Source organism: Microtus oregoni, unplaced genomic scaffold, assembly GCF_018167655.1.
Source record: "Microtus oregoni isolate MIOR12 unplaced genomic scaffold, Mior012 000016F_ref0000370, whole genome shotgun sequence".
NCBI lineage: Eukaryota > Metazoa > Chordata > Mammalia > Rodentia > Cricetidae > Microtus > Microtus oregoni.
The window spans coordinates 3,375,067-3,400,903 of record NW_024543075.1 but is presented as its reverse complement, the minus strand read 5'-3'; the positions used below and the strand labels follow the sequence as shown (position 1 = coordinate 3,400,903).

The 25,837-nt window shown below is 49.6% G+C and overlaps 1 protein-coding gene across 1 annotated transcript in view; it reads left to right on the top strand.

Moving 5' to 3' along the window:
- Muc2 (mucin 2, oligomeric mucus/gel-forming) overlaps window positions 1-25,523 on the top strand; it is a 35,548-nt gene extending 10,025 nt beyond the window's left edge. Inside the window, exons 24-48 of the mRNA XM_041666173.1 lie at window positions 280-436; window positions 639-770; window positions 1,182-1,329; window positions 1,852-1,895; window positions 2,570-2,812; window positions 4,104-15,284; window positions 15,886-16,140; window positions 16,799-17,097; window positions 17,419-17,593; window positions 18,051-18,298; window positions 18,907-19,090; window positions 19,373-19,592; window positions 20,329-20,507; window positions 20,704-20,773; window positions 20,905-21,002; window positions 21,132-21,163; window positions 22,220-22,397; window positions 22,671-22,775; window positions 23,007-23,047; window positions 23,169-23,291; window positions 23,563-23,661; window positions 24,220-24,348; window positions 24,503-24,542; window positions 24,885-25,011; window positions 25,145-25,523. Coding sequence (XP_041522107.1) covers window positions 280-436; window positions 639-770; window positions 1,182-1,329; window positions 1,852-1,895; window positions 2,570-2,812; window positions 4,104-15,284; window positions 15,886-16,140; window positions 16,799-17,097; window positions 17,419-17,593; window positions 18,051-18,298; window positions 18,907-19,090; window positions 19,373-19,592; window positions 20,329-20,507; window positions 20,704-20,773; window positions 20,905-21,002; window positions 21,132-21,163; window positions 22,220-22,397; window positions 22,671-22,775; window positions 23,007-23,047; window positions 23,169-23,291; window positions 23,563-23,661; window positions 24,220-24,348; window positions 24,503-24,542; window positions 24,885-25,011; window positions 25,145-25,367 — 14,730 coding nt within the window. The 3' untranslated portion in view covers window positions 25,368-25,523. The remainder of the gene's footprint in view (window positions 1-279; window positions 437-638; window positions 771-1,181; window positions 1,330-1,851; window positions 1,896-2,569; window positions 2,813-4,103; window positions 15,285-15,885; window positions 16,141-16,798; window positions 17,098-17,418; window positions 17,594-18,050; window positions 18,299-18,906; window positions 19,091-19,372; window positions 19,593-20,328; window positions 20,508-20,703; window positions 20,774-20,904; window positions 21,003-21,131; window positions 21,164-22,219; window positions 22,398-22,670; window positions 22,776-23,006; window positions 23,048-23,168; window positions 23,292-23,562; window positions 23,662-24,219; window positions 24,349-24,502; window positions 24,543-24,884; window positions 25,012-25,144) is intronic.
- Window positions 25,524-25,837: the final 314 nt, after the last annotated feature.

The following is a 25,837-nucleotide window of genomic DNA, read 5'->3' as shown; positions in this document are numbered from 1 at the left end:
GACTCCGCCCTCCTCGCCCTGACTGCATGCTCATCAGGGAGGGAGAGAAATGACTTGTTTTGTTTGAGCCTAGAAGATAGCAGGGGGAGAGACAGTTTTAGGATTATCATCTTGAGGCACTCAGGGGATGGGTGTCAGATCTGTCGATCAGGATGGCCTGAATGTGGGTGTGCCCCTGTCTATCAGCTACTCTGGGGCTGTGGCCCAGCTTCAGTGTCCTGTGGTCCAGGTTCTCTAAGGCTAGTGCGGGCTTAAGGCACATGGACGTCTCCCTCCTAGGTGGACCCCACGGTCTTCTATGAGGCCTGTGTGCATGACTCCTGCTCCTGCGACACGGGTGGTGACTGTGAGTGTTTCTGCTCTGCTGTGGCCTCCTATGCTCAAGAATGCACCAAGGCAGAGGCCTGCGTGTTCTGGAGGAGGCCGGACCTATGCCGTGAGTATCCAGCTTCCTTCCCCATTCAAGTGATGACTGAATGTCACTCATCTCATCCTTGTCCCCAGACATCCTTTCTGGGGGCATAGTGAGACTTGTGTTGGTAGGATGCTCTGGCATTCACGTCCCCTGATGCAGGCTCACTTGGGTACCCACTTATGTGCTCCCAAGCCGGACCATGTTCCATCCTCTCTCCCTCTAGCTGTATTCTGTGATTACTACAACCTCCCAAATGAGTGTACATGGCACTATGAACCGTGTGGGAACCGCAGCTTTGAGACCTGCAGGACCATCAACGGCATCCACTCCAACATCTCTGTGTACTACCTGGAGGGTGAGCAGACAGGGCCCTTCAGCAAGGTGGCCACCAAGGGCCTCTGTCAGGCTGGGGGCTACCGTTAGCTGGAGACACTCAGGGTTGTTTGAGAGGTGCCCACGGGCTAAGAGGCTTGGCTCAGGTGCTAAGGTTCATTTCACTACAGTCTGTTCACCAAACTGGAGTCATGGAAGCCAGCTAAGGCCCCGACTCCTGAAGAGGTGGCGGAGGAGCACACTACCTCACGGGTGTGTGTGGTGCAGAATACCCTAGTGTCAGGGGAGACACAAACCCTGTCTTCTGACTCTTGGTCTTCATACATGAACATCTCCAAGCAAAACACCAGATGGGGTGGGGTTGATGAGGAAGGTTTGATGGACCAGGGGCATCATCCACGGTGGTCTAAGCCCCATTTCCTATACCCACTAGGTTGCTACCCTCGGTGCCCTGAGAACAAGCCCATATATGATGAAGACAGAATGAGATGTGTCACTGAGGACCAGTGTGGCTGCTATGTTGATGGCATTCACTATCCACCCAATTCTTCAATTCCCACTAAGGATATCTGCGAGTCTTGGTACTGAGCCTACATTGCATAGGGCCTGGGAAAGGTTGGCACACACATGTATACACACACACACACACACACACACACACACACACACACCCCATGTTCAGACACATGGAAATACGGTCACGCTGATCAGGTGTATGCAAGCACACATACATGGCTCAAAGCCACACACACTCATTCACAACTCACTCAATGTGCATACATACATGGACACAACCACATACAGTTGCACACCCAGTCACACTTGTACACATATGGTCAAAGGAGCTAGGGTACAGAGGTGCTAGTTCCTGTCCTTAGGAGTATGCAGGTCTTTTGATCTCACCCCATTCTCTTGGGCCAGCTTTTTCTTAGCTTGCTTCATCTGATTGGTTACATTTAGAGCCCTGTGGGTGGGGTTCCTTTGTGGCTTGTGGTTGGGGCAGTACTCTAGGGCTTTGGGCCAGCACACAGGGAGATGGGCATGTGGTGTCTGTGGGCAGGAGGGTACGGGGAAGACCTGTAGCGTCTATACTTGCTTTGCAGTATGTGCACCAACACTTCAGAAATCGACTGCGGTCCAGATGAAGGTAAGCTGCTCTCTGCTGGGATCCTGGAGGTAGAGGATTAGTGGTCCCAACCCAGGAAGCCTATGGACTGTGCTGTTCTTTTTTTTTTTTTTTTTTTTTTTTTTTTGGATTTTTCGAGACAGGGTTTCTCTGTAGCTTTTGGTTCCTGTCCTGGAACTACTAGCTCTTGTAGACCAGGCTGGCCTTGAACTCACAGAGATCCGCCTGCCTCTGCCTCCCGAGTGCTGGGATTAAAGGCGTGTGCCACCAACGCCCGGCTCGGACTGTGCTGTTCTTATACCTGTGGGACCTGGGCTTGGGTAGGGATTGATTTCCTCCTGGGCTCTCTTTCTTGGTTGCCCATGTCCTTTCCAGCTTCAGCGTGCTGAGCTGTGCAGCAAGCCTGAGGCTCCCCCTTCACATCTTTGTTTCCTTTCTCTAATGGGAGTGGTACCCTATGGGAGTGGAACCCTATGGGAGTGGTACCCTATGGGGAATTTCTAGTGCACCTCTCATCTGGGTGCTGGGCTCATTGCCTCTGGGTTCCAGTGAGGCTCCTTCTTCAAAGTAAGAGGTTCTGGGGATGCAGTCCTGCTGGAATGGAGGATGCAGTCCTCCATCACATGGGATAAATTGGGGAAGCCTTGAAAGGCTGTCTTTCTTGTTAAACTGATGACCCCATACCCTCTGTACAGGAAAGGTTGTTAACGAGACCCAGGATGGTGTCTTCTGCTACTTTGAGATCTGTGACTCCAATGGGACAATAGAACAACACTTGAATATTTGTTTCTCCTCCACGCCACCTCCATCCACCCTGACAAGCTTCACCACAGTCTCTACCCCTATTTCCATCTCCACCACCACCACCACAACCACCGCCACTGCCACCACCATTACCGCTACCGCTACCGCCACGGGCACGATAACTAGCACTGAAGGTGAGGCTTATTCTGGGGGCTTTTGTTCTCCTGAGAATCGGGCATGGGTTCTTCATCTTCTGGGGTCCAGAGCCAGGTCTGTGTATTCACCCTCCATTCAGCAAATAAACTGCGAATTTAGGTGGCATCGACATTTTTCTGAACTCTGGGGATGCTGGAGGATGTCTTCACATTCCTCTGCATTTGTTCCAGTACAAACCATATCTATGATGGGTAAGCTGTCAGGGGTATGGCAGACACAGGGAAGAACACCTGTAAATTTGAGGGCCTTAACTGGGCTTGGGCTCGGTTGGCAAAGCACTTGCTTCCCAAGCACGAGGACATGGGTTTGATCCCTGGAGTGCATGTAAAAATGCCAGGCAAGTGGGTGCACATTTGTAATCGCACTGTTGGGGTCACGGAGACAACAGAATTCTTAGGGCTCACTGGCAAGCCAAGACAACTATATTGTCAAGTTCTGGGCCAATGGGCCACCTTGTCTGAAAGGAAGGAGATTACATTCTTGAGGATGACACTGGGGATTGTCCTCTGGGCTCTACACTCACATACACATGTTCACGCACATTTGTAAACACACACACATGCACAAACATGCACACACACAAATGTACACACACATACAATACAGGCTGGGCATGGTGGTGCACACTTACAACCAGCACTTGGGAGGCAGAAGCAGGATGATTGCCATGAGTTTGAGGCCAATGGTCTATGTTGAGAGTTTCAGACTTAAACTGTGCAGTGATATCCTCCCGTTTTTCTTGATTGAAGTTCCATCAGCAGCTCCTGGTAAGTAGGGCCAAGAAGGGAAAATATTTCCAGATCCCTTCCGGGCTTCCTTCAGAAGCAGAAGCGAGGGCAGGCTGCACTTACCTGCTGTGGATTATGGGTGTATTTACCCACTGTTTGCCAAATCTATAGACACAGAGGTGGGACCTGACCTGTGTGGGTGACCACGTTCTTGGTCAGGAATAGACACAGTCCTTTTCACACTCTTCCTTAGGGATGGCTCTCTTGTTAGTCTTTTACTTTCACACGACATTGTCAAGGAAGGGATACTGAATTGGGGCTCTAAGACAAGCCTTGGGTGGCCCTGTCTCTCTGGACCACAGTCTTTCAGCTGCATGAAGGTGGAAATACGTCTGTTGTGAAATACGACCCTATAAATATGGTCCCTTGGTGATGATGGGTGGGCAAGGGTATCTGTGGGGCATCTGCAGAGGTCACCAGGGACTCAATCCCATAGCCTCCCTCTGGCATGAATAACCTATATGTAATTTTGCTTCCCTAGTACCATGCTGCTGGACTGATTGGATCAACAACAACCATCCTAGTGATGACAGTGATGGTGGTGAGCGAGAGACCTTCAACAGCGTCTGTAGTGCTCCTGTGGACATTGAGTGCAGGTCAGCCACAGACCCCACACTCAGCTGGCAGGATCTGGAGCAGAAGGTACAGTGTAATGTCTCATTTGGGCTCATTTGCAATAACGAAGACCAGTATGGAAACGGAGTATTTGAACTTTGTTATGACTATGAGATACGAGTCAAGTGTTGCTCTCCAGAGGTGAGCTGTGCTACTTCAACCCCCTCACCCCCATCTTCACCAACAACCTCACCTACCTCTTTACCAACAACCTCACCCACAACTTTAACCACAGCCTCACCTACCACTTCACCAACAGCCTCACCTACAACTTCACCAACAACTCCACCTACCACTTCAACAGTTTCACCAACTACTCCAGCTACCACATCACTAACAAGCTTGCCTACCACTACACCAATCATTTCATCTAGTGCTACACCAGTGACTTCATTTACCACTTCACAGACATCTTCACCAACCACCTCTGTTACAACTTCACCAACCCCTTCACTAGGCACCTCAACTGCCTCATCACCAAGGACCTCACCTACCATTTCATCAACCTTGTCTACTCTGTCCTCCACCACCACCATCACCACCACCACCACCACCACCACCACCACAAGCACTCCATGCATTAAAAATAAGTGCGAGTGGACTGGTTGGACAGATTCTGGCAAACCCAAAAATGATAAAAACAGTGGAGATTTTGAACTGATTGGAGATGCCTGTAAACCAGGTTGGGAAGTATTTAACATCTCCTGCAGAGCTGTGATGTATAACAATAAACCAATTGAACAGCTAGGACAGATTGTCACTTGTAACACAGAAGTTGGGCTAGTGTGTAAAAATTCAGATCAGAAATTAGGAGGGTTTATCCCAATGCCCGTGTGTGTCAACTATGAGATCAATGTTGAGTGCTGTGAGTGCTGTAAGCCAGAATGCTCCACTACGACACCACTTTCAACCATTACTACAGTGACTACTATCCCAACATCTACCAAAACAGTGACTCCATCCACACTATCTACAACCACAGAGACGCCAACCCCAAAATCGATTACCACACAGACCACAACACAAACTTCTACCATAGAAACTTCCACACCCAGATATACCACTACAGAGACAACCCCAACAGCTACTACCACAGGAACCTCAACTCCAGTATCTACTTCGACACAGACCACAACACCAACACCTAGTCCAAGTAGCTCTACTCCAAGATCTACCACCACAGAGAAAACAACTCAAACACCGACAATCACAGTTCCTACAACCCCAACAGCTACTACCACAGAAACCTCAACTCCATTATCAACTACCACACAAACAACAACACCAACACCTACTCCAAGTAGCTCTACTCCAACATCTACCACCACAGAGGCACCAACCCCAACGGCAACCAGTGTAGTGACTCAAACACCAACAGCTGCCACTCCAGTTACCTCAACTCCAATATCGACTACCACACATACTACAACACCAACACATAGTCCAGGTCCCTCTACTCCAACATCTACAAAGAAAGAGACACCAACCCCAAACCCAACAAGCATAGTGACTCAAACCCTAACCCCTACCACTACAGAAACATCAACTCCATTATCTACTTCAACACAGACAACAACAACAACACGTATTACAGGACCATCCAGTTCAACATCTACACCCACAGACACACCAACCCCAACTCTTACCATCACAGTGACTCAAAAACCAACACCTATCATCATAGAAACCTCAACTCCAACATCTCTTTCTACACAAACTACAACAACAACCACTAGTGTAGGTACCTCCACTCCAACAACAATCACCACAGAGACACCAATTCTATCATCCACTATCACAGTTATATCAACACCCACACCTACTACCACAGAAACCTCAACACCAATATCTACTACCACACAGACCACAACACAAATTCCCAGTCAAAGTACCTCTACTCCAACATCTACCACCACAGAGACACCAACCCCAACTCAGACTACCACATTGACTTCAAAACCAACACCTACCATCATAGACACATCATCTCCAACATCTCTTTCTACACAAACTACAACAACAACCACTAGTGTAGGTACCTCCACTCCAGCACCTACCACCACAGAGACACCAATTCCAACATCCACTAACACGGTGATTTCCACCCCAACACCTAGTACCACAGAGACCTCAAGTCCACTATCTAGTAGCCCTAAGACTACAACACCAACACCCAGTCCAGGTCCTTCAACTATAACATCTACCACCACAGAGACACAAACCCCAAATACCATAGTGACTAAAACCACAGCACCTACCACCACAGAAACTTCAACTCCATTATCTATTACTACACAGACAACAACAACACGTATTCCAGGACCCTCCAGTCCAACATCTCCCCCCACAGAGACTCCACCCACAACTCTGACTACTATAGTGACTCCAACCTCAACACCTACCAAAATAGAAATCTCAACTCCAACATCTCCTTCTTCACAAACTACAACAACAACCACTAGTGTAGGTACCTCCACTCCAGCACCTACCACCACAGAGACACCAAGTTCAACGTCCACTATCACAGTGACGTCAATCCCAACAGCTACTAACACAGAAACCTCAACTCCAATATCTACTACCACACAGACCACAACACCAACACCTATTCCAAGTAGCTCTATTTCAACATCTACCACGACAGAGACACCAACCCCAACTCTGACCACCACAGTTCCTACAACCCCAACACCTACTACCACAGGGACCTCAACTCCATTATCTACTACCACACAGACAACAACTCCAACGCCTAGTCCAAGTCCCTCTACTCCAACATCTACCACCACAGAGACACCAACACCAACCCCAACAACTGTAGTGACTCAAACCCCAACAGCGACCACCACAGAAATCTCAACTCCTTTATCTACTACTACACAGACAACAACAACAACACGTATTACAGGACCATCCAGTCCGACATCTCCCTCAAAAGAAAAACCAACCCCAACTCTGACTACCACAGTGACTCCAAAACCAACACCTACCATCATAGAAACATCATCTCCAACATCTCTTTCTACACAAACTACAACAACAACCACTAGTGTAGGTACCTCCACTCCAGCACCTACCACTACAGAGACACCAAGTCCAACGTCCACTATCACGGTGATTTCAAGCCCATCACCTAGTACCACAGAATCCTCAACTCCAATATCTACTACCACACAGACCACAACACCAACACCTAGTCCAAGTACTTCTACTCCAACATCTACCACCACAGAGACACCAACCCAAACTCTGACCACCACAGTTCCTACAACCCCAACACCAACTACCACAGAAACCTCAACTCCAATATCTACTACCACACAGACCACAACACCAACACCTAGTCCAAGTACCTCTACTCCAACATCTACCACCGCAGAGACACCAAACCCAACTCTGACTACCACAGTGACTCCAAAACCAACACCTACTACCACAGAAACATCATCCCCAATATCTACTACCACACAGACTACTACACCAACACCTAGTCCAGGTCCCTCCACTCAAACATCTACCACCACAGAGACACCAACACCAACCCTAACAACCGTAGTGACTCCAACCCCCAAACTTACCACCACAGAAACCTCCACTCCATTATCTCCTACTACACAGACAACAACAAAACATGTTTCAGGACACTCCAGTCCAACATCTATCCCCACAGAGACTGCAACCCCAACTCTGACTACTACAGTGACTCCAACCCCAACACCTACCATCATAGAAACCTCAACTCCAACATCTCCTTCTTCACAAACTACAACAACAACCACTAGTGTAGGTACCTCCACTCCAGCACCTACCACCACAGAGACACCAATTCCAACATCCACTATCTATGTGACTTTAATCTCGACTCTTACTACCACAGAAACTTCAACTCCAATATCTACTACTACACAGACGACAACACCAACACCTATTCCAAGTAGCTCTATTTCAACATCTACCACGACAGAGACACCAACCCCAACTCTGACCACCACAGTTCCTACAACCCCAACACCTACTACCACAGGGACCTCAACTCCATTATCTACTACCACACAGACAACAACTCCAACGCCTAGTCCAAGTCCCTCTACTCCAACATCTACCACCACAGAGACACCAACACCAACCCCAACAACTGTAGTGACTCAAACCCCAACAGCGACCACCACAGAAATCTCAACTCCTTTATCTACTACTACACAGACAACAACAACAACACGTATTACAGGACCATCCAGTCCGACATCTCCCTCAAAAGAAAAACCAACCCCAACTCTGACTACCACAGTGACTCCAAAACCAACACCTACCATCATAGAAACATCATCTCCAACATCTCTTTCTACACAAACTACAACAACAACCACTAGTGTAGGTACCTCCACTCCAACAACAATCACCACAGAGACACCAATTCTATCATCCACTATCACAGTTATATCAACACCCACACCTACTACCACAGAAACCTCAACACCAATATCTACTACCACACAGACCACAACACCAATTCCCAGTCAAAGTACCTCTACTCCAACATCTACCACCACAGAGACACCAACCCCAACTCAGACTACCACATTGACTTCAAAACCAACACCTACCATCATAGACACATCATCTCCAACATCTCTTTCTACACAAACTACAACAACAACCACTAGTGTAGGTACCTCGACTCCAGCACCTACCACCACAGAGACACCAAGTCCAACGTCCACTATCACGGTGATTTCAAGCCCATCACCTAGTACCACAGAATCCTCAACTCCAATATCTACTACCACACAGACCACAACACCAACACCTAGTCCAAGTACTTCTACTCCAACATCTACCACCACAGAGACACCAACCCAAACTCTGACCACCACAGTTCCTACAACCCCAACACCAACTACCACAGAAACCTCAACTTCAATATCTACTACCACACAGACCACAACACCAACACCTAGTCCAAGTACTTCTACTCCAACATCTACCACCACAGAGACACCAACCCAAACTCTGACCACCACAGTTCCTACAACCCCAACACCAACTACCACAGAAACCTCAACTCCAATATCTACTACCACACAGACCACAACACCAACACCTAGTCCAAGTACCTCTACTCCAACATCTACCACCGCAGAGACACCAAACCCAACTCTGACTACCACAGTGACTCCAAAACCAACACCTACTACCACAGAAACATCATCCCCAATATCTACTACCACACAGACTACTACACCAACACCTAGTCCAGGTCCCTCCACTCAAACATCTACCACCACAGAGACACCAACACCAACCCTAACAACCGTAGTGACTCCAACCCCCAAACTTACCACCACAGAAACCTCCACTCCATTATCTCCTACTACACAGACAACAACAAAACATGTTTCAGGACACTCCAGTCCAACATCTATCCCCACAGAGACTGCAACCCCAACTCTGACTACTACAGTGACTCCAACCCCAACACCTACCATCATAGAAACCTCAACTCCAACATCTCCTTCTTCACAAACTACAACAACAACCACTAGTGTAGGTACCTCCACTCCAGCACCTACCACCACAGAGACACCAATTCCAACATCCACTATCTATGTGACTTTAACCTCGACTCTTACTACCACAGAAACTTCAACTCCAATATCTACTACTACACAGACGACAACACCAACACCTATTCCAAGTAGCTCTATTTCAACATCTACCACGACAGAGACACCAACCCCAACTCTGACCACCACAGTTCCTACAACCCCAACACCTACTACCACAGGGACCTCAACTCCATTATCTACTACCACACAGACAACAACTCCAACGCCTAGTCCAAGTCCCTCTACTCCAACATCTACCACCACAGAGACACCAACACCAACCCCAACAACTGTAGTGACTCAAACCCCAACAGCGACCACCACAGAAATCTCAACTCCTTTATCTACTACTACACAGACAACAACAACAACACGTATTACAGGACCATCCAGTCCGACATCTCCCTCAAAAGAAAAACCAACCCCAACTCTGACTACCACAGTGACTCCAAAACCAACACCTACCATCATAGAAACATCATCTCCAACATCTCTTTCTACACAAACTACAACAACAACCACTAGTGTAGGTACCTCCACTCCAACAACAATCACCACAGAGACACCAATTCTATCATCCACTATCACAGTTATATCAACACCCACACCTACTACCACAGAAACCTCAACACCAATATCTACTACCACACAGACCACAACACCAATTCCCAGTCAAAGTACCTCTACTCCAACATCTACCACCACAGAGACACCAACCCCAACTCAGACTACCACATTGACTTCAAAACCAACACCTACCATCATAGACACATCATCTCCAACATCTCTTTCTACACAAACTACAACAACAACCACTAGTGTAGGTACCTCGACTCCAGCACCTACCACCACAGAGACACCAAGTCCAACGTCCACTATCACGGTGATTTCAAGCCCATCACCTAGTACCACAGAATCCTCAACTCCAATATCTACTACCACACAGACCACAACACCAACACCTAGTCCAAGTACTTCTACTCCAACATCTACCACCACAGAGACACCAACCCAAACTCTGACCACCACAGTTCCTACAACCCCAACACCAACTACCACAGAAACCTCAACTTCAATATCTACTACCACACAGACCACAACACCAACACCTAGTCCAAGTACTTCTACTCCAACATCTACCACCACAGAGACACCAACCCAAACTCTGACCACCACAGTTCCTACAACCCCAACACCAACTACCACAGAAACCTCAACTCCAATATCTACTACCACACAGACCACAACACCAACACCTAGTCCAAGTACCTCTACTCCAACATCTACCACCGCAGAGACACCAAACCCAACTCTGACTACCACAGTGACTCCAAAACCAACACCTACTACCACAGAAACATCATCCCCAATATCTACTACCACACAGACTACTACACCAACACCTAGTCCAGGTCCCTCCACTCAAACATCTACCACCACAGAGACACCAACACCAACCCTAACAACCGTAGTGACTCCAACCCCCAAACTTACCACCACAGAAACCTCCACTCCATTATCTCCTACTACACAGACAACAACAAAACATGTTTCAGGACACTCCAGTCCAACATCTATCCCCACAGAGACTGCAACCCCAACTCTGACTACTACAGTGACTCCAACCCCAACACCTACCATCATAGAAACCTCAACTCCAACATCTCCTTCTTCACAAACTACAACAACAACCACTAGTGTAGGTACCTCTACTCCAGCACCTACCACCACAGAGACACCAATTCCAACATCCACTATCTATGTGACTTTAACCTCGACTCTTACTACCACAGAAACTTCAACTCCAATATCTACTACTACACAGACGACAACACCAACACCTATTCCAAGTAGCTCTATTTCAACATCTACCACGACAGAGACACCAACCCCAACTCTGACCACCACAGTTCCTACAACCCCAACACCTACTACCACAGGGACCTCAACTCCATTATCTACTACCACACAGACAACAACTCCAACGCCTAGTCCAAGTCCCTCTACTCCAACATCTACCACCACAGAGACACCAACACCAACCCCAACAACTGTAGTGACTCAAACCCCAACAGCGACCACCACAGAAATCTCAACTCCTTTATCTACTACTACACAGACAACAACAACAACACGTATTACAGGACCATCCAGTCCGACATCTCCCTCAAAAGAAAAACCAACCCCAACTCTGACTACCACAGTGACTCCAAAACCAACACCTACCATCATAGAAACATCATCTCCAACATCTCTTTCTACACAAACTACAACAACAACCACTAGTGTAGGTACCTCCACTCCAACAACAATCACCACAGAGACACCAATTCTATCATCCACTATCACAGTTATATCAACACCCACACCTACTACCACAGAAACCTCAACACCAATATCTACTACCACACAGACCACAACACCAATTCCCAGTCAAAGTACCTCTACTCCAACATCTACCACCACAGAGACACCAACCCCAACTCAGACTACCACATTGACTTCAAAACCAACACCTACCATCATAGACACATCATCTCCAACATCTCTTTCTACACAAACTACAACAACAACCACTAGTGTAGGTACCTCGACTCCAGCACCTACCACCACAGAGACACCAAGTCCAACGTCCACTATCACGGTGATTTCAAGCCCATCACCTAGTACCACAGAATCCTCAACTCCAATATCTACTACCACACAGACCACAACACCAACACCTAGTCCAAGTACTTCTACTCCAACATCTACCACCACAGAGACACCAACCCAAACTCTGACCACCACAGTTCCTACAACCCCAACACCAACTACCACAGAAACCTCAACTTCAATATCTACTACCACACAGACCACAACACCAACACCTAGTCCAAGTACTTCTACTCCAACATCTACCACCACAGAGACACCAACCCAAACTCTGACCACCACAGTTCCTACAACCCCAACACCAACTACCACAGAAACCTCAACTCCAATATCTACTACCACACAGACCACAACACCAACACCTAGTCCAAGTACCTCTACTCCAACATCTACCACCGCAGAGACACCAAACCCAACTCTGACTACCACAGTGACTCCAAAACCAACACCTACTACCACAGAAACATCATCCCCAATATCTACTACCACACAGACTACTACACCAACACCTAGTCCAGGTCCCTCCACTCAAACATCTACCACCACAGAGACACCAACACCAACCCTAACAACCGTAGTGACTCCAACCCCCAAACTTACCACCACAGAAACCTCCACTCCATTATCTCCTACTACACAGACAACAACAAAACATGTTTCAGGACACTCCAGTCCAACATCTATCCCCACAGAGACTGCAACCCCAACTCTGACTACTACAGTGACTCCAACCCCAACACCTACCATCATAGAAACCTCAACTCCAACATCTCCTTCTTCACAAACTACAACAACAACCACTAGTGTAGGTACCTCCACTCCAGCACCTACCACCACAGAGACACCAATTCCAACATCCACTATCTATGTGACTTTAACCTCGACTCTTACTACCACAGAAACTTCAACTCCAATATCTACTACTACACAGACGACAACACCAACACCTATTCCAAGTAGCTCTATTTCAACATCTACCACGACAGAGACACCAACCCCAACTCTGACCACCACAGTTCCTACAACCCCAACACCTACTACCACAGGGACCTCAACTCCATTATCTACTACCACACAGACAACAACTCCAACGCCTAGTCCAAGTCCCTCTACTCCAACATCTACCACCACAGAGACACCAACACCAACCCCAACAACTGTAGTGACTCAAACCCCAACAGCGACCACCACAGAAATCTCAACTCCTTTATCTACTACTACACAGACAACAACAACAACACGTATTACAGGACCATCCAGTCCGACATCTCCCTCAAAAGAAAAACCAACCCCAACTCTGACTACCACAGTGACTCCAAAACCAACACCTACCATCATAGAAACATCATCTCCAACATCTCTTTCTACACAAACTACAACAACAACCACTAGTGTAGGTACCTCCACTCCAACAACAATCACCACAGAGACACCAATTCTATCATCCACTATCACAGTTATATCAACACCCACACCTACTACCACAGAAACCTCAACACCAATATCTACTACCACACAGACTACAACACCAATTCCCAGTCAAAGTACCTCTACTCCAACATCTACCACTACAGAGACACCAACCCCAACTCAGACTACCACATTGACTTCAAAACCAACACCTACCATCATAGACACATCATCTCCAACATCTCTTTCTACACAAACTACAACAACAACCACTAGTGTAGGTACCTCGACTCCAGCACCTACCACCACAGAGACACCAAGTCCAACGTCCACTATGACGGTGATTTCAAGCCCATCACCTAGTACCACAGAATCCTCAACTCCAATATCTACTACCACACAGACCACAACACCAACACCTAGTCCAAGTACTTCTACTCCAACATCTACCACCACAGAGACACCAACCCAAACTCTGACTACCACAGTTCCTACAACCCAAACACCAACTACCACAGAAACCTCAACTCCAATATCTACTACCACACAGACCACAACACCAACACCTAGTCCAAGTAGCTCCACTCCAACATCTACCACGACAGAGACACCAACCCAAACTCTGACTACCACAGTTCCTACAACCCAAACACCAACTACCACAGAAACCTCAACTCCAATATCTACTACCACACAGACCACAACACCAACACCTAGTCCAAGTAGTTCTACTCCAACATCTACCACCACAGAGTCACCAAATCTAACCTCGACTGCCACAGTGACTTTATCTCCAACATCTACTGCTACAGAGACTTTAACATCTACAACACAGAGCACAACAGCAACGCCTTTCAAAGACATTTTCACTACTAGATCTACCAGTATCCAGACACCAAGCCCAGTCCCCACTACCACGTTCCCTCCAACTTCAACACCTTCAACCACAGAGTCATCAACCTCAACTTCTACGACCACACCAATTCTACCCTCTTCCCCTCCTGTTACTGCTACCACCATCACACTTTCCCCAAGCCCAACCTCCACTTCCATCATCACAGAGACTTCAATCCCATCTACCACCACTTTAGAGACACCGATCCCAACCTCTACCTCCACTGAAAACACAACTCCAACATCTTCTACTAGCCAAACTCCTTCCAAATCTCCAACGAAACCATCAACACCTGTGACCACTGTGTTCCCCTCTTCCCCACCCACGGAGTCCATCATCATTCTTAGCACCCCTGCTACTACCATAGTAACATCTAGCACTGCATCGTCACCTGGAACATCACCATCCATCACTTCGTCAGCGGGCAGTACACCTTCTTCACCTCCAGGACCAACACTGGGGCCCTCCACCACTGCTTCCGGTAAGTACACATGGGAAGCCACCCCATTCCTCCTCTCTTGGGAGAGCGTCATTTTTGCCAGGGAAGCTTTACAGCCTCCCAACTCGAGCCTGGAGTCAGTACTTTGTGATTCATGACCCTGATCTTGCGCAGTGAGGCAAGTCCCCTAGAAGGTTTGGACCTTCCCTGCCTACTGAGTCAGACCCCTTGGATTGATGAATTGGTTGGAAACAGGTCACTACCTTCCTGTAGATAGACTTTCCTCAGGCAGAGCTACTTCAGCACAGAATGTGTAGCCCAGTATTGAAAGATCTCCATGGGGAAAGTTCGCCCAGGGAGATCTTGGGCTGCATTAGGTCAGGGTTGGTGTAAGGCATAGGGCTACTCCTCTGTCTGGGCATGGCAGCTAGTCTGGAGGGTAGCTAGTCTGGCCTTGTCAGATGTCCAGTGTGACAGTCACACAGTGTGCATGGTGGTGTCAAATCCTGGTGAGTAGATATAAGGTTTTGAGACCTCACCATGGCTTCTTGGGCCAGCTGTTCTCTCTCTGTGGCAGGGCCTGCAGGTTGAGCCCTGCGGCATCTGAGATGAACAGTGCCATTGACCCACAATGTTCTTACAGGCACATCTACTTCCTCAAGGACCACAACAGGACAAACTTCACCCACCACAAGACCACCCTCCACATCCACCCCTACATCCTTCACTGTGCCAGTATCTACCACGGAAACCACACCAACTACTTTGGAGACCACCAGGACCTCTTCTTGGGGCACAATCTCCTCAGCCTCCCCAATCACCTCTCCCATCACTGACTGGACCAGTGTCGACACCTTGGTTACCTGCTGTGTTTTGAATGACACGTACTATGGCCCAGGTATCCATGGTGTTTAAGTCTAATGTTTACAAAGCTCAGGCTGTTCCCTGCTCTTTCCAGTGAGTAGAACCAGGGTCAGACCCCAACTTGAAGCTTTCTCAGGAGGCTGGATGCTGGTCATGGGTGGATATTTTTGTGGTCAGCTTCACCTTACTTGGAACATGAACCAGAGGTCAGGGCTCTTCCAAGGCCAGGAGAACAGGTAGGGTGGGTCTTAGTCTGTTTTCTGTTTTAACAAAATACTTGAGGTCAAATGATTTATAAATAATAGGAGGTCACCCAGCTGACGGTTCCAGAGGCTAGGAAGTACAGAAACATGTATCTGGCACCTGGTCATCCAGCTGACCATTCCAGAGGCTAGGAAGTAACATGGCACGGGCACCCTATGGTTTCCTCATTCTGCATCAAAATACAATGCAGGTATCAGGCCATGAGAGATGTGCTGGCTCTGGTCTCTCATCCTCTTCTTGCAATGCCACTAATGTCACACTAGGGGGCTTACCCTCTTACCTCATCTAACTTTAGTCTTATCCCCTAAGTACCCTCCTCCAGGACAGTGAGTCCCTCTCCAAGGCCTCCATGGAGTCGATCAGTGTGTTTTCGTGGCTAGCTCTGCCTCTGGATGGTGTAAAGACTGCGTCCTTCTCTTCCCTTTTAGGTGAACTGGTCTACAACAATACCTATGGGAACACTTGTTATTATGTGAACTGCTCTGTGGAGTGCAAACTCCAAATCTTCAAATGGCCCTGTCCATCTACTCCCTCAACTTCTACACCATCAACACCAACGTCCTCCCCGACAACCACACCCTCCACACCATCTACCACATCTTCAAAGTCTACACCGTCCACACCATCATCTACCACATCTTCAAAGTCTACATCCTCCACAACATCCAAGTCAACAACCACAACCTCCACTCCTGGGTGGTGCCTCGACTTTGATCCTCCTAGACAGGTCAGTGGGTAATATATGGCTTTCTTACCTGGATACTGAACAGGTCCATGTCTGGGCACCTACCATCTGAATGACACCCTTCTTGGTTGTCCAAGATGCCCACGTTCCCACACCCTGCACCTTCTTCAGTAGGGCTGATATTTCCCAAAACATCGTGGGCTTAGGGTCGGCTGGCCTTCTCTCTTTTCCCCATATCCTGACTTTCTTCTCCTCATATTAGCCTCCCTCAGCTCCATCCCTGAGTGGGTCCTATCCTCTTGTGTAGACTGGGGACGCTAAGAGGGGCTGCCTGCTGACTGGTCCATGCCCTGTCTCCTGTAGGAGAATGAGACCTGGTGGCTATGTAACTGTACCATGGCCATTTGCAAGCATGACAACGTAGTGGAGCTTGTGGAGCGGAAGTGCGAACCCCCGCCCATGCCTACCTGCTCCAATGGCCTGAAGCCTGTGCGTGTCATCGACCCTGATGGCTGCTGCTGGCACTGGGAGTGTGACTGTAAGGCCTTGCTATCTGAGGATATGCCTGCTAGGGTTCTTTCTTCTTTGGTACCAGTAGCGGCAGGGCTAGCCTCTTGGGAACAGACTTTGATTGCTAAGCACCTGCTGTAGGCTGTGCACAGTCTTAGGGACTTCTCAATACCCTTTATGTCTCCCTGGGTAGGAGGGGGGTAGATAGAAGTCTTGGCTGGTGGGGCAGAGGCACCTTTCTGAGCAAGGATGCTTCTGAGGTTAAGAGTGACCTTCTGACTCTAAAGCAAGGCCTCTCCCTGCAGAAGAGGGGGTGTGTCTCTGGACCAACTGGGAAGATGATTTTAGAAGATCTGCTCCCGCTTGGAAGTCCCTAGTGGCTCAACCTAGGGACCAGGATTTTCAGGCTCCTTTAGTGACTGCTGGCTTTTTCAGCCTGTCCCTTGAATCCTGGATGACATCAACTTACAAATCTTCTTCCACAGGCTACTGCACTGGCTGGGGGGACCCGCACTTTGTCACCTTCGATGGGCTCTACTACAGTTACCAGGGTAACTGCTCCTATGTCCTAATGGAGGAGATTACCCCCACGGTGGACAACTTTGGGGTCTACATTGACAACTACCATTGTGATGTCAGTGACGAGGTATCCTGCCCCCGCACACTAATTGTGCGTCACGAGACCCAGGAAGTGCAGATCAGGACTCTGCAATTGATGCCCATTGTGGTGCAGGTATGTGACTGGGACTGGTTGGGCAGTCAAAGTGTGTCTCTCATGGCCTTATACTGTGGGCCCCAGGCGACCGAGGATTAGGTTGCGGATTCACTGGACCTGGCTGGAACCACGGCACATTAGAGCCTCCTTAGGGTCATGTCAGCTCTTCTCATGGGCTCTCGAAGTGAGCACAGAAACCTCCTCTCTGAGGATAGGTGAACAGGAAGTGGCTGTGTCTAGCTGAGTCTTCTCTATCCTTGGGTCATTGGTGATATCGATGGAAACATCTGAGGAGCCCCGAACCTTTCGAGGAGCCTCAAAGTCCCTGGGAAGAGCCTTCTTTGGTATCTCCTGGGATGAGCTGGGACAAACGTCTGTCCTAGTGTTGTGGAAAGGAGGCAAGAAGGGAAGGGAAAGCGGTAAGGGGCAGGAAAAGCTCCCCTTTCAGATAGGGGTAGAGATAACCTAGGTGCTATCCCCAGGTGCAACTTGGCCTTCTTGATGAGCTATATGACTTCCAGAGAGAACAATGGTGGGACAGGACACAGCAGGGCAAGCCTCGAGCATGTGGCAGCCTCTTGCTCCAGTCTCAGAGGCCCTCCCTGACTCAGACATGTTGACTACAGGTACAGGTGAACAAGCAGGTAGTGGCTCTGCCCTACCAGAAGTTTGGGGTGCAGGTATACGAATCTGGCATCAACTATGTGGTAGACATCCCCAGGCTGGAAGCTCAGATCACCTACAACGGCCTGTCTTTCTCCATCCGGCTGCCCTACCACCTCTTTGGCAACAACACAAAGGGCCAGTGTGGTGAGTCCCCCCCAGCCTCTTTCCTTGGAGGGCAAGACTGGGTGTGAGCATCAGTCGCCTAGCTGTGGGTTCTCTACTTCTCTGTGGACAGGCACTGTGGCATTCTCTTGTGTTTGGTCCCTGTGAGGAGCCATCAGATGTTAGCTTGACTTTGAATTTTCCCTCTTGCCTGGCCAGTGGGGCACAGGGTGCCTGAGCTGGAGAAGGAAAGGTGCCAGGGCCCGACCTGGGTCTGATAGTGTGTCTTGGTGCTGGCTTGACGGGTGGCTTCTCTGTGCACAGGCACATGCACTAACAGTACTGAAGATGACTGCATCCTGCCCAGCGGGGAGATCATCTCCGACTGTGAGGTTGCTGCTGACGAGTGGTTGGTGAATGACCCCTCCAAGCCACACTGTCCCCACAGCAGCTTCACCACCAAGCGCCCAGCCGTCACGACAGCAGGGTTCTTGCCACCTGAGAACTGCACTGTGTCTCCTATCTGCGAGCTCATCAAGAGCAGGTGAACTGTGGGAAGTGGAGAAGTGGAGGCAAGAGGATCAGGACAAGCCTAGGCGGTTGAGATCCTATCTCAAAAAATATAGGGTATCAAGAGGTCTCATCTCTCTGTTGTCCCTACTGTCTACCAAGTAGGCAGAGAAACCCTTGTGAGGGCCTGAGAGAGCTGGGGTGTCACTGTGGATGGGTGTCAGATCACAGGGGGCCTCAGGACCTGGCTTCTGTTTCTCCAGATCCTAGCTATCCTCTTTGACATCCCCTACCCCAGCACTTTTCTTTGCTCTCAGACATCCCGCACCTTCTGGCCAGGTGCCGGTTCAAGTGAGCTGGAGACCCTGAGTAGATCAACTGACCAGACAGCATTAGTAGATCAGAGAGGCAGGTTTGAGCTTGGACACGGGTCAGGAACTCCTAAATCTGGTAGCCACAGGAGGACATTCCCTGTCCCTGTATGTGTTTGAAGTCACAGCTAGGTAACCCGTTGGCAGGATTGTTGGAAGGGGACATCCTGGCAACCAGCGACCATTCAGGTGTGCAGAGTACATCTCTGCATGCCTGATAACACAGGCACATGTCCTTCTTTTTCTAGGTGCCAGCACTTTCTGTCTTCTGCTACTGGTAGCATAGGGCCTCTTTGGCAGGGGCCTCTGAGCAGGCTCCAGTAGGCTAAGGGGAGGCCAGGGAAGCATGTGGAGAGGCTGGGGTGCTGACCAGAGTGTGATCTATCTCTCCCTGCACAGCCTGTTCTCTGAGTGTCACCCCTTCGTGCCTCCAAAGCACTACTATGAAGCCTGCCTGTTTGATAGCTGCTTTGTGCCTAACTCTACTTTGGAGTGTGCCAGTGTACAGGCCTATGCAGCCCTCTGTGCCAAGGAAGGCACCTGCGTTGACTGGCGGAACCGTACTCAGGGGGCCTGCTGTAAGTGCTACTCATCTCTCCCCATGTACTGCCTGTGCTGGGGATCTGTGGGTCAGGCAAGGGTATCGGGCAGCTCCCCATCCTCGGCTTGCATGGGGTGAAGTCCTAGGTAGGAAAGACTGGGTAGCTTTGTCCAGGGAGGGGCAGTCTTATCTCCCTGGGTATGACCTTCCTGATTCTTGCGCCTGTCCTGCAGCTGTGGAGTGTCCACCTCACAAGGAGTACAAGGCCTGTGGCCCTGCAGAAGAGCCCACCTGCCAGTCCAGGTACGCTGCCTGAAGACTCCCGCTGATTTCCTAGTCCTGCTCATGCAGTCCAGTCAGCTTTAGCCCCCTGCCAGAACTGTGCCCCAGCCTATATCGCGCCTTCCTTCTGAACGCGTGTCTTACCATTCCAGTGCCTCCCAGAATTTCACAATCTTGGTGGAAGGCTGCTTCTGTTCTGAAGGCACCACAAAGTTTTCCCCTGCCATTGATGTCTGTGTGAAGACTTGTGGTATGTCTCCTACTCCTACTGCCTCCCTCCTGTGCCTCTGTGTCTACAGGGGCAGGGCCAGAAAGCACATCTCAGTTCCTTATAATATCACGACAGTGTTAACAGAGTTTGTTTCCTCTCTCTTCCTAGGCTGTGTGGGACCTGACAATGTGCCCAGAGAGGTAGGTTTCCCCTTGTGCTGGGAGAATTCTCCCTAAAATCCGGAGCCATGTAAGTCCTGGGTGAGATCCACCCACTCACCCATCTATCCATTGGCGCATCTATCCATCAGTCCATTACCTTGAGCTGTCCGTCATCCATTTAACCATCTATACCATCCATTTATCCATCCATCCATCCATCCATCCACTCACCTATCCGTTATCCATTCAACCACCCATCAATCTATCCAATACCCATCCATAATCCATCCATCTATTCACACTATTCATCTGTATATCCATTTATTAGCTATCCAAGTAATCACCTATCCACCATCTATCTTTCATCCCATCCATTTGTTATCTATCCATCCATTCATCCAGCCACCCAGCCATCATCCACCTATTCATATTCATTAATCTATCCTTCATCCATCCATCCATCCATCCTCCATTCATTCATTAATTCATTATCCATCCACCTATTCCGCACCCACAAATCTATCCAATCACCCATCCATCGGAACCCTTCATCCTCCATCCACCTATCTATCCATCCAACCATCCACCCGTCCAACTACCCATACACTATCCATCTATGCAACCAACCATCAATCCATCATCCATCCATCTTTCTATCTTTCCAGTCATCTACTCATCCATCAAACCATCTATTCATCTATCCACCCATCCACTCACCAGTTATATACTCTGATTAAACGTGGGATGGCACGTTGCCTTCTTCGGTCCTGTTTCCCGTGTGTGCCCACAGTCATTGGTTGACTCTTTAGCTCAATTAAAAAAATCAGTAGACAATGTGTGGTGTGTCCATTGCATGCCAGGAGGTGTTGGTGGACGCTGGTGAACAAGTCACATCTGTGTGATGTCAGTGGCCTTGAATGAACAGGTGCTGGGCTGTCCCTGAACCTTCCCTATGAGTTCAGAGGTGATGAGGGATAAAGCTTTCTCACTTGATTCCTCATCTGGCTACCTGGTCCAGCTCTTTCCTCTCTGGCTGGCCCTGGACGTGTCATAGTAGGGCTAATGAGGTGTTAATCTGATCTTTTCTCTTTGCAGATTGGAGAGCGGTTTGAGTTTGATTGCCAGGACTGTGTTTGCCTAGAGGGTGGAAAGCGCATTGTCTGCACTCCAAAGATATGTGCTGGGGAGAACCGGACCACATGCGAGGAGGAAGGCACTTACCTTGTCGAAGAGCTCGACCCAGAAAACAAGTGCTGCAACAAAACCACATGTAGTAAGGACAGCCTGGGGCATGGGAGCCACTCTCAGACCACTAGGGCTCCTAGTGTAACTGACCTTGCGTGCTGTAGGTGAGGTTTCCTGCCCCCCAGCTGGTTAACTCAGGTTATACTCACTTGAGAGGGGAGTGGGACGCAGATCAGGAGCCCCAACTCCAAGTCCTGGTCTCGGCGGGCTCCACAGGGGCCTAGATTCATGCTCTGCAGTGGGATGTGGTGCTCTGCCTGTGTGATCTGTCCTGGTCACCACACTCCTGCTCTGCCTTCAGAGTGTGACACCAAACTATGCAGTGCGGAACCTCACTCTTGCTCGCTGGGATTCGAAGCCAAGAGCAAAATTGTGCCTGGAAAATGCTGTCCAAATGTCTCCTGTGGTAAGTGATGCCAGCTGGGCAAGGGAAGGCCACAACAGGCGGGGCAGGCTGGGAACAACAGCAGCGGGGCAGGCTGGGAACAAGGGGTCCATGGAGGGAGCATGCATTCTCCTTGTGTGTCTTTATCATGGCTATGGCTGTGCATCCACCCAGCCCTGAGCCTCCTTAGATTGTGTGCCAGGCTGAGGCTGGATGGCTTCTGATAGCTTTTCCCACTTTTTTCCCCCCAAGAACCCAAGGGTGTGTGTGTGCACGGGAATGCTGAATACCAGGTGAGTTCTGAACTGGGAGGGTACGGGGGGGGGGATGGGTGGCGTTGTCTGTCTCCTGAAGAAGGAGTATACATGGGTGATGGTGTGTGCGGCCCCTTTACTTCTCTGCCTGTTCCTAAAGCCTGGATCTCCAGTGTACTCCACCAAGTGCCAGGAATGTGTATGCACCGACTCCATGGACAATGCCACCCAGGTCAACTACATCTCCTGTACGCATGTGCCCTGCAACATCTCCTGCAGCTCTGTAAGTGGGGTTCCTCCCTTCCTTCCCTTTTCCTGCCTCCTTTACCTTCTTCCCATCTTCAAAGAGGCACATGGTTCCATGTTCATTTCCATGATTTGCCTTCAATTAAAAAAAAAAAAAATCTTCCTTGCCGAACTGTGCCTCCCACCATGATGCTTGTTCCCTGTGTGTGCGAGCCTCCCCCCAGGTGGGGTGTTCCAGCGATCCCAGGACCTGGCCGGTTGCAGGGACAAGTCTTTGATCTCAGCCTTGTCCTCTCCTGTGTCCACAGGGCTTTGAGCCTGTGGAAGTCCCTGGGGAGTGCTGCAAGAAATGTCAGCAGACCCACTGCATCATTGAGAAGCCAGGCCAGCAGTATATCATCCTGAAGGTGTGTGTTCACGGGCAGGGGGGGCGGCGTTCTAGGCCCCACCCACGAGCTTGTCAATCACTGGGCTTGAGACATCCCAGGTCCCCCAAAACTTGGTGTGAGTGATATATTTGGGTGGCTGCTCCACTTTTGGAGCTCTGAAGTCCAGGGTCAAGGCTGGCGGAAGCGTGAGGAGCCTTCCTACCTCCTCTTCTTCAGGTGTGCGGCTGTGTTTATATCATCTCTGACCTGGTCTCCATGTATCAGCCTCCTTTCCATCTGAGCCCATGTGTCCTCTGTGTCTCTTGCAAGGAGGATGACCTCATCCACAGATTCTTTCCCTGAGATTTTCAAAGACCCTTTCCCTGTTCAAAGTCACTTCCTAGTTCATAGGTTAGACCTAGGTTAGAGATTTTTATGCTGTGCAACCACAAGCAGGTAAGTTCATGTCTCCAAGACTCTCTTGTGGATGTCACTTGCCCAGGGACTACTGCCTGTGAAGCTGTAGCTCCCAGGTCTTCCAGGGCCGGCCTCTCTGGAGGCGCACTTGCTCATCCCCATTCTGTGCTGTGTCCACAGCCCGGGGAGATACAGAAAAACCCCAACGACCACTGTACCTTCTTCAGCTGCTTGAAAATCAACAACCAGCTCATCTCCTCTATCTCCAACATCACCTGCCCCGACTTCAACGCCGATGAATGTGTTCCGGTGAGTGGGACCCCTCTGGCACTGTGCGCTGCCTGATGCCCCAGCTGCCTGGCTTCCAGGAGGCTTGTTCCATACCCTCCTTATGCACCCCATGAAGGGGCACGCACCTGCTGGGGGTGCTCTGGGCTTCCCTCACACTCCTCTTTCCCTTCAGGGCTCCATCACGTACATGCCAAATGGCTGCTGTAAGACCTGTGAGTACAGCTGGCGGAACAGGGTGGTGGGTGGGCTTTACCAGAGCCTGGGCAGGAAGACACCAGGGCAGGGTACCTCGGGACTCCTGTTCCTACTGTGTCTACTACACTCTGATTCCCCTTCCAGGAAGGGGGCTCATTTCCTTAAAGAACAGTGAGACTGGGAGTTAAGGGCTAGCCATGTTGGGAGAGAGGAGAAAAACCAGCACAGTAGAGGAAGAGGAGGAGGAAAAGGGAGGGGATAGGGAGGGGGAGGGAGAAAGGGAAAAAGAGGGAGAGGGAGAGAGAAAAAGAGATCATGAGCCAGTCTTAGACCACCCCTGCACTTGCATCTCCTCCCAGGTATTCCTAAAAACAACACCGCAGTCCCTTGCTCTCTCATCCGTGTCAAGAAGGAGATTTCCTACAATGGCTGCTCCAAGAATGTCTTCATGAACTACTGTTCGGGCTCCTGTGGGACTTTCGCCATGTGAGTCTCAGGCTGCAAGTGTGAGATGGAGGGGTGGAGGAGCTGGAGCTCACAGACAGGCCCCGGTGGTGGAGGGAGGATGCTGCTGCTGCTCCCAGGGAGTCTGAACTCATTCTGCCCCTCCTGTCCCCAGGTACTCTGCCCAGGTCCAGGATCTGGATCACAGGTGCTCTTGCTGCAAGGAGGAGAGGACCAGCGAGCGCCAGGTGACCCTGGAATGTCCAGATGGCAGTGAGCTGAGCCACACCTACACGCACATTGAGAGCTGTCTCTGCCAGGACACCGTCTGTGCGCTCCCCCAGGCCCAGAAAGTCCGCGTCAGGCGTTCCAGTCCCCGACTTCTGGGAAGGAAGTGAATGGGTTCTACCATGTTCCTCCCTTCCCGTCTCGCACCATGCTGCTAACCCTCTGAGCTCCCTCCTCTTCTAGCTTGGCTTCTTCTCTGCAGATATTTATTTTCAGAGTTTCTGTTCCATCCCTTGCTTTATGTTAATAAACTCAGGCATAGCCAATCTGGTTGTGTGGTTTAAGTTGGTTCTGCAAGGATCTGAACTGCCCACTACGTGGATGGCTTCTGGGAACAGGGTGGGGCTAGATAGTTTGGAGAGGATTCCTTAGGATCCCCGGGGTCCAGTTACTGTTTTTTTTGCGACTCTACCACCTGTATTACTTACTCTTAGGCTCTGGGCTCTGTTTGTTCAGAGCACTGGGTGAACAAAGGCCCCTTCCCACCATGAGTTCCTTTCCAGGGTTTTCCACTATGGGTGAGACTTTTGTCCACATGCTGTAGGGACAGTGTGTGTTCAGGTGTGAGTACACAGGTGTG